The 9334-nt window shown below is 37.5% G+C and overlaps 1 protein-coding gene and 1 long non-coding RNA gene across 2 annotated transcripts; both read left to right on the top strand.

The window, feature by feature from the left end:
- The first annotated feature begins 1700 nt into the window (after positions 1-1700).
- Positions 1701-2232, top strand: LOC122298785 (capping protein inhibiting regulator of actin dynamics-like). Its single transcript, XM_043108644.1, has 2 exons — positions 1701-1790; positions 1915-2232. The coding sequence occupies exons 1-2, from the start codon at positions 1701-1703 to the stop codon at positions 2230-2232; spliced, it is 408 nt and encodes a 135-aa protein (XP_042964578.1).
- Positions 2233-4949: 2717 nt separating this feature from the next.
- On the top strand, positions 4950-7538 carry LOC122299313. The gene is made up of 2 exons (XR_006239649.1): positions 4950-5099; positions 7124-7538. It is a non-coding gene; the product is annotated as an uncharacterized LOC122299313 (long non-coding RNA).
- The last annotated feature ends 1796 nt before the right edge of the window (positions 7539-9334 follow it).

Below are 9334 nucleotides of genomic sequence, written 5' to 3' on the forward strand. Positions count from 1 at the left end.
TCCCAACTACCATTCCCCCCGAATGGTAGATCTTGTTACAGGACCTGAAGGAGGATCAGGAGCTGACCAAATAGACACAGTCGACTGAACGGCGGTGCTTCGTTAATGTTAATATAGTAGTTAAATTACTACTTGTACGATGGAGTTGCATCTCCAGTACTTTTGGATCATAACTATTTTGGACTAGTGTTGTGATCTTAGTTATTCAATGGATCTTTATGTATGAAGTATGTTTTAAGCATTTGGGATATTTTCAATTTGGTGCATAGTATTGCTAAAGAAAAAAATTATCCGCTGCGAATATTGCATAATGTTAGATGCATGTTAGGAACATTGCATCTTATATGTCATGAACGGGGGCAGGTAACCTGGTGTTGCATGTCTCGACGCTTCAAATATCCGTCCAATCCCAAACGGAATTTGGGGGCGTCACAACTTGTCTCCGCTTGGCTAAATTGTAGCCTTGATATCGTTCAAGGAACAGATCAAAAACCCTCCCAACTTTGGAAAAAAAATTTTAATTACTTCCAGCAATTTAAAGAAACCACAAATGAGTAGACAATAAAGTCTTTAATTCATCCGTGGTCGGTTATCCAAAAGGCTACAAACAAATTTTGTGCGAAACTAGCCCAAGTTGAAGGGTTAAATCAAAGTGGCATGACTGACCAAGACAAGGTAAAAATTCGAAATCCTTCTTGTTTTACTCTAAAATTTCTTATCTCCTACATTGGTTTAGGGTTGTACAGGAACCGATCCCGCCGACCGTCGCCGACTCCAACTGACCGCCGCCGCACGGAACTGGCCGAAACCGGCAGGGAACCGGTCGGCCGTCGGTGTTATTTATGCAAAACCGTAGTCGGTTGGTTCGGCAGCAGTTCACCCCCCTAAAAACTGCTGAACCGGCCGACTATTTATATTTATATTTTTTTAAAAAATATACTTATCTAAACGGCGCCGGTTCACTCATTTAAGTGGAACGGCGCCGTTTAAAGCCTGTGCATTAAAAACATCACTTATGGAACGGCGCCGTTTAACTTAAACTTAAGTGAAACGGCGTCGTTTTAGGACTCAGTAGTTGAAAAAAATAATAAAAGGAACGGCGCCGTTTAACCCTAGGGTTAACACAGCGCCCGTCCCCTTTCTCTTCTTCCCCGTTTCTCTTCTTCAACTTCTTTAACACATCAATGTCGCCGCCGCCCCCCTCCTCTCTCTCTCGCTTTCTCTCTCTCTCAAGGCACACGCAAGGCCAGCTCCGTCGCCCCCCTCCTCTCTCTCAGTCTCTCTCGCTTTCTCTCTATCTCTCTCTGTCTCTCAAAAATCTCAGTCACCGCGGCTTCATCGCTGTCTCTCGCTCTCTCTCCCTCAGCAATCGATGACGCCGACGAACCGACCGGAGTTACGCCAAGACCGAGGACGACGGTTTCCTCCCCATTCTCCGGCCGGTTTCGATCGAGATTTGTGTCGTTTTTCCACGTCGGTGGGGTTTCGGTTTGACGCTGAAACCGACGCCGACGCATCGGTTTACACCCCTAATTGGTTTAACATTGGTTTTTTTTCCATGCAAGTTTGACAAGGCCAAGGTTATGTACCAAGCGCTAGAAAAATGCTCCTTCCAATTTGAGCATTGTTGGCACCTGTTGAAGGACCAACCTAAGTAGATTTGGCGCGCCACAAAGGAGGATCCAAAGAGAATGAAGACGATGTCCCCATCCCTGACCCCAACTCAATGTTCTGGCACTACAATTGATTCAGCTTTTGATATAGAGGGGGATAATGTCATGGAGAATGAAGTTATCGAATTGGACCGACCAATTGGAAGGAAAGCTGAGAAAGGAAAACGAAAGGCCCAAGGCAGAGGAAAATTTCCAACTCAGGAAGATGAAGTATACTCTTTTGGAGGAGTCACACGCTTAGGAGAAAGAGTTTTATCGCCTTAAGGCCGAGAATTTGGAGTATGACAAGGAAAAAGAGGAAAAAAAATTACGCCATGAGGATGAACGACTGAGGTTGGAGGCCGAGAAGATGGTAATTGAGAGGGAAAAAGAGCTCAATAAAATTTGTCAAGAGGACGAAAGGCTGAGGTTGGAGGCGCAGAAAGTGGAGCTCGCATTGAAAGATCAAGATCAGCGCATTATGATGATGGACGTGAGTGCCATGCCTGAAATGCAGCGGTTATATTTCCAGCAACTCCAGAGGGAAATCATGGCGAGACGCAATACTTCTAAAGATTGAATATTGATTGATAATATTACCATTTCCAGTTGTATTTCTTATTTTATGTTTTGAATAATGATAGATGTGTAAAAAGCATGTGTAAATATTTTTCAGCATTTTTTGTAGTGTCCCTTAATATTTTTGTGCAAGTAATATGTTATTGTAATTTTAAAAATAATTAAAAATAAAATTTTCAAATATAGATTGCGCGATTATACTCAAGGAAATACATTAATAAAAGAGTTTTACCATTAACATAGTCACTAATAACATTAAGGAAATACAAATGCAAAGTAAATTAACTCAAACATAAAAGTAAATAACATGAAGGAAATACAAATGCAAAGCAAATTAACTCAAACATAAAAGTAAATAACATGAAAGAAATCTCATAGTTTGAATGCAACATGGCATATGTTGGGAATATAATAGCCATTGATGTTCAATTAGATCTTCTTGGAGCTAATGATGTGCCGAGCTATCTCTAATATAATGATGACGCTGGATGAAGTCCGTAAGCTCAATTGTATGATTGCGTGACAATTCCGGGAGATCATCATCAAGTTGATCATACTCAATGTTCAGACTCTCACTATCATCACGTTCGTCTTCAATGATCATATTATGTAAAATAACACATGCTTTCATTATATTTGTTAGTTCATTCACTTTGAACATTCGGGAAGGTCCACGAATGATAGCAAATCGTTGTTGAAGTATCCCGAATGCACGCTCAACATCTTTTCTTGTGGATTCTTGTGCTTTCACAAAATTCTTCTTCTTGTTCCCTCGTGGTGATGGAATCGTCTTCACAAAAGTTTGCCACTTGGGATAAATACCGTCCGCAAGGTAATACTCCATAGTGTAGTCGTTGCCATTGATAGTGTAATTGACTGGAGGAGCATGCCCTTGAGCAAGTTCCGTAAAAATAAAAGATCTCTATAGCACATTAATGTCATTATGTGAACCGAGCATACCAAAAAATGCATGTCATATCCAAAGATCATATGAAGCAACTGCTTCTAAAATAATAGTTGGTTCACGGATGTGGCCAGAGTACATACCTTTCGAGGCTGCGGGACAATTTTTTCACTTCCAATGCATACAATCAATGCTTCCGAGCATTCCTGGGAATCCTCGTTATTCACCAACCAGCAACAATCGGGCTATATCATTAGCATTTGGAGACCGCAAATATTATCTGAAAAACCACTTACTATTGTCTCAGAGAATTTTTTTAGACTCTCCATTACAGTGCTTTTACTAATACGTATGTATTCATTCATAAAATCTCCCGTAACCCCATACGCCAACATTCTAAGTCTGCGGTTATTTTTTGCATAAAAGATAAACTGAGTCTTCCGTCATTATCTCTTCTCTGGAAGAAGTACGGCTCGTAAGACTCTACCTCATTTAGAATATGAAGAAATAGGGGACGGCTCATCTGAAATCTCCTTCGAAATAGATTCGAGGGATATACTAGATTCTCTGCAAAATAATCACGAAATAGGCGCTCGTGCCCCTCGGCATGATCACACCGAATAAACTTACGACGTTGGCTATTGCCCGATGCCTCGATGACTATCCATCGACCTCCTCAGTATGAACATCGCTATCATCTTCAGAGGATGCATATGTCAATAATTTGCCAAAGAATGTACGAGCCATTTGATGAAGGGAGTGGGAGATCAAAGGATAGAATAGAATCTCTGTTCTATAAATGAAATGAGACTTGAGTTTGTGAGAATGTGAATATTAGCAATATGCGTATTTATAAAGGAAAAAGTTATCGTTACACCACAAACAAAAAATGTTACCGTTTGAGAGTAGACAAAAAAAGTTACCGTTGGAGAAAAGATAAAAAATATTACCATTGAAAAAAGGACAAAAAATATTACCGTTGGAAAAAGAACAAAAAATATTACAGTTGAAGAAAGGACAGAAAATATTACTGTTACAGCCAATTAAAAAAAATTATATCATCAATACGTGACTACGGATCCTCATTAGAGAAATTGATAAAGAGTACTCTTCTAAAAAAATTTGCCATCACGTTAGAAAATGCATTAATTTAAAAAAAATTATTATTTTTATAATACGAATTTTGGTTTGAAAAAATACTGTATTGGGTAGTCAAAATCATATAAATATTTAGTAGAAAGTGATATTTGAAAAAAAGATAACAAGACAAAAGAGTTGGTAGTTAAGATTGTAAATGGAAGAGAGAGAAAAAAGTAGTAAAAAAATAATAGAGAAATATTATTTAATAGAATAGAGATAGGGATGGAGATAGAGATGTAGGAGTTTTTTAGAAGATGAATAAAATTTAAAGATAAATTTGAAAAAATATGATTTTGAGTTAAATTATAAGGATGAGGATGAGGAACCGGATGAGGATGCTCTTACCCAACCTTAGCGCACCGGCCTACGTGGATTTTCTTTTTTCTTTTCTTTTTTTATTTAAAACATTAAACCGTGCGTTCTTTTAGACTAATTTCAATTTCCCAAGCCCTCGCGTACGTTGTCCCGCGTTGTTCTCTCCCCCCATTCTCTCTTCGGCGTCGTTCTTCCCCCCTACCCCGGCGCTACTGCCGCTGCGCCCATCTTATCGTTGCAACAGGCCCAGCTAGTTGTTCTTGCTACCGATACCCACCGCCCAACTTGTCGTCTCTATTCATTTTTAGGGTTCTTTGACTATTACTGCTCATTATAGCACACACCACAAAAAAAAAAAAGCAAAGCATTCAACTCTCTCTTCTCTCTCTCGAACGCACAAGTCCACAAGAGGAAAGCCAACCCAAATAAACCAAAACCACTGGATCTACGCCTTTGAATCTCCCCGTCCAGCGAGCTCTTTTGAAGCCTGGAAACTTCTGGTTCGATCGGTAAGTTTTCTTCACAAGCTCGGCTACTTTTTTTTTTTTTCTTTCCAGTTTGATATATTTGGTGGGTTTTTCGTTCTGGGTTTTTATTGTGTAAAACTTTTAGTTCGATTTTTAATTTTTATCTTATGGTTGGATTTCTTGGCTGGACTTTTGGCTGATATGGATCTATGAATCTTTATGATTAGCTTCTTCTTTTCTTTTTTGGAGTTTCTGATTAGAAATTTTGGGTTGGATTATATTGCTTTGAAGATAAGGTTGTTGGTCTTTTTACCCTCCATTTATTTATGGTATTAATGTAGGGCCGACTTCTTGCGTCTGTCTTTTTTTTTTTTAAATCTTGTTCTCTGTATGGTAAGTTAAAATCTCCTTTTCGAGTTCATATTATTGATCCAGATCTCTCTCTCTCTCTCTCTCTAAATTCCCATGTCTAATCTATTACACAATTTTTTGTTTGTCAAGAAATGTAGTTTTCTGGATGGTTTTTAACGGATTTAGTGTTTTGAGTGCGTAAATATTTGTGTCTCTCTCTCTAAATGTTTATCAAGAAATAAAGCTTGTGTTAGTTTTGGTTCTTTGGAGTTATTTGTCTATGACTGCGTAAATATCGCTATGTCTGTGTAATCCCCTTCTCCCATAACCTCCGCACACCGCCTACGTGGAATTTGTTTTTTATTTTTTTAATAAAACAAAAGGTTGGTTTAAACTCTTTTAATTTTTGCATTTCACCCAATTGTTCCCCTTTCCCCCTCGCGTCCCCCTTTCCCCCATAATCCCCCCCCCCCAAAAAAAAAAAAAAAAGTGTCCCAACCCTCCCACCATCGTCAACACCCCAAAGTCCCACCCCTGCAGCTTCCCTCCCCACCATCGTCCACCCTCTTCCCAATGATCTCTTCCGTACAGCTTCGTCGCATAGGCCACGGTGTTGCTTTCGCCTTCTGAACAGCGCTGTCTGGGGCTGCCAACATTGGTCTATTCTGACCAAAGGGTTTGTGTTTTTCTTTCCATTCCGTTTCCGTTTCCCAGTATCTTGTATATTTTGTGTTTTTTGTTTCTTGAATCTGTGGCTTTGTATTTGTTGGATCATTATTTTTTTCATCTTTTAATGGTTGCTGATTTTGGGTGCGATTCATGCTTTCTTCAACAATGAGAAATGAGTTAAAAGAAGTTATTAAACAATTTGAACCCGGTGTTTATGTCACAGTCATTCTACTTCGAGATGGTACTAAAATTTTTAAACTAGTGAGATTGAGGTACTCAAGTAAATACTTGACCCAACTAAAAATATCAATAATTCACTAATTGTATAGTGTGATCTCCCCCATGCCTAGCTCATTTTCTCGTATATCTATGCATTTTGGTTCTCAAGTGTTTCATTACTTGCATTTTAGCCCATCACAGTATGTATGTAGGTTTGCCTCCACCATGTAAGCTAGAAACCCAAAACTACAAATTATTTTCAACATTTTTTTACTGCATATGGACGTGTTTGGTATGTATTATGCTTCTTTCTAAACTTGTATAAAGTGTTGGTGTTTGAAAATTCTTTTTTTTTTTTTTGGATAAAAATTTGTTAGACATGTTTGGTATTAGATTCTTGGAATGTTATTTGTTTTTTGTCACAAAATTAAAGACCAAGTCAGCATTGATACAAAAGGTATTAGAAATTATAACAATGATCTAAAATATGGAACAAAGAAAAATATTCCACCATTAAAGAATGAATAATAATGTGGTTGGAGAGGCTCATGGTTAGATTTGATTGATACATATGAAAGAATAATATGGGCTGCTCTCCGAATTCGATGTTTTAATTTTCTGTTGTCAATACCCTCAGGATATGTCATGTGTGCCACTTGGAACTTAATGCAAATCAGTCCCTCTGAATTTATTTAGCTGTTAGTGTTATATACTAGTGAATGAGTTTTTTTTAGCGGATTGTAGCTACAGGTATATATGTAGCTGTTAGTGTATGTATTATTATCATGACTTTTTTCCCTTTGTTGATACATGTATAAACAATGAAGCTTTAGCATGCAAAGACACTAGAAGTTCAAAGGCCTGCTTTCCAACGAGAGGATTGATGCTCACTTGATAATGCATATTTTATGGAACTATGTCGTTGCAGCTGACAAATTGGAAGTTGAAGAATTTTGAGATGTTTGAATTTGTAGTGTAATCTATTTGGCACTGGGTTATATCCAAACTTGGTATTTTGCTGTTTGTAGTGGTTTGAGAATTATTGTATCCAACCTTGGTGTAATTATTTTGATTTTAAGAATAGATGGATGTGAATGCATAGGCGAATTATGGGTTACAGATGAGTTGGAGATTTATTTTCCAATTGATTGTAGTTTTGAATGTTAGAGTTGATGGATGTAATTTTTCTTGTACACGTTGTGGATTACTTCTACAAATTTGATGAATGTAATTTTTCTTGTATTGTATTGCTTATGCTAGGTGCTGAAAGTGATTGAATACATCTTGTTTTACCTCTCCCACCATACCAAGATGATTCAGGTGCTAGAAGCCTAAAACTTGGTTGTCGCTCCTTAATTTTTGTTTTTATGAGCAATAATTGTAGGTGCTAGATTCCAATACTAATAAGTTATAACCACCAGGCAAGTGCCTTGTGATTTTATTTGCATCAGTGGAGTTGCTAATTCATGTCTTTGTCTCGACCAATTATTGAATAAATTATAAAAGCATAGTTTAAAAAGGAAAAAACTATTTAGATATTTATATGGTTGTATGATGAAAGAAGTCTTCCGCTGCAAAATTGTATTCCCTTGCAAAATTGTAGTCCTGCAGTGATGTTACTAACTGGTGGTAACTTCGACTTGCCAGTTTGCATTTGCCGTCTTAGACCAGACAAATTGCCATTTGCAAGTATTTGGGATGGGAGAAATCTTTCCAAATGCAAACTCAGTCATAAGATAATTATTTCAAACATGATTAAATATAGGAATTTCTTTGTAAATCTTTCGCCATTTAAATAACCACCTATCCTGTGTAAATAGGTGATGGTGTATATGGGTTTAGCACAATAAGTTGCCATTATTCTCATACAGCATATAGCATACATGTTATGATCCGAACAATCTATTTACATTTCAAGCGAACACAATTTGAGACCAAGAACTTCATCTTTGCGATCTACACAATAAGCATGCAGGAGAAGCCAGCATTGGAATTTCAATCAACTTGACCTCACCTATTATCTTGATTCATTCCCACTGCCTGTAGTTTTATCTACAATTTTAAACTACAGTGCGGTACTGGGGGCTTGTAATTGTCTCCTCACTAATGCGGTGTAAATTCCATCCTGGCTAAGTAGCTCCTCGTGGGTGCCGCTTTCAGCTATCTGACCATATAATATAACAGCAACACTGTGCACTTTTGACTGTTGAAAGCTTATGTGCTATGACAAGAACAGTCCTTCCCCTCATCAGAGAATCCATGGCATCCTATATATAGCATGAGAAGAGGTAAATTGATATGTTTAACAAATTAATGAAGTAGAATTTCATGGTAGTCGAAATAAGGAAAATTCTGTATATCTAAAATTTTATTTTCTGACTCTTCTTTCATTCACCCCGCCCCCTTTTCTCATCTTCTAGCATGAATGGGAATGAATTGGACCCTCATTCTTAATCATTCTTGCTACATGCTGCTTGTCCGTATATGCTATGGAATCTAACATTTGAAAAATAAGTTGCAACAATTATGAAGTCTCTTATCAAGGGAGGGTGATGAATCATTCTGAAAATTGAAGTAATTTCACAGCCTTGTTTTGCTAATTTTTATATTGCCTCAATTAATTGAGTATGCCGTGGATCATGCAGCAGTATCCAACAATATAAAGAACGAAACAAGTATCAAACAAATAGAAAAGAACCACCCTTTGACGAGATGTCGACCAGAAGGTAAGAACAAGGTAAATATAAAGTTTAAAAATTTGTCCTTATGCTTATAACTGAACACTCAAGCCAATATATCAGCACCAAAAAATTGGCATTTTCTGCAGCAATCAATAAGTAACCTGAAAACATCCACAACAAAACACCTCCCCCCTTCTTCACAGAGCCAACTTACTAATAAAAATGCAATGAAAAGAATATAAACGAAAAATGTAGAGTTTTAAAGTCACGACTCGGAGTTTTAAAGTCCATTTACAAGATACCAAAACACATGCACACTCTTGAAAAATGTAGAGATCTTACTATACCAAACTCTTT

This window comes from Carya illinoinensis, chromosome 16 (genome assembly GCF_018687715.1).
Source record: "Carya illinoinensis cultivar Pawnee chromosome 16, C.illinoinensisPawnee_v1, whole genome shotgun sequence".
Classification (NCBI taxonomy): domain Eukaryota; kingdom Viridiplantae; phylum Streptophyta; class Magnoliopsida; order Fagales; family Juglandaceae; genus Carya; species Carya illinoinensis.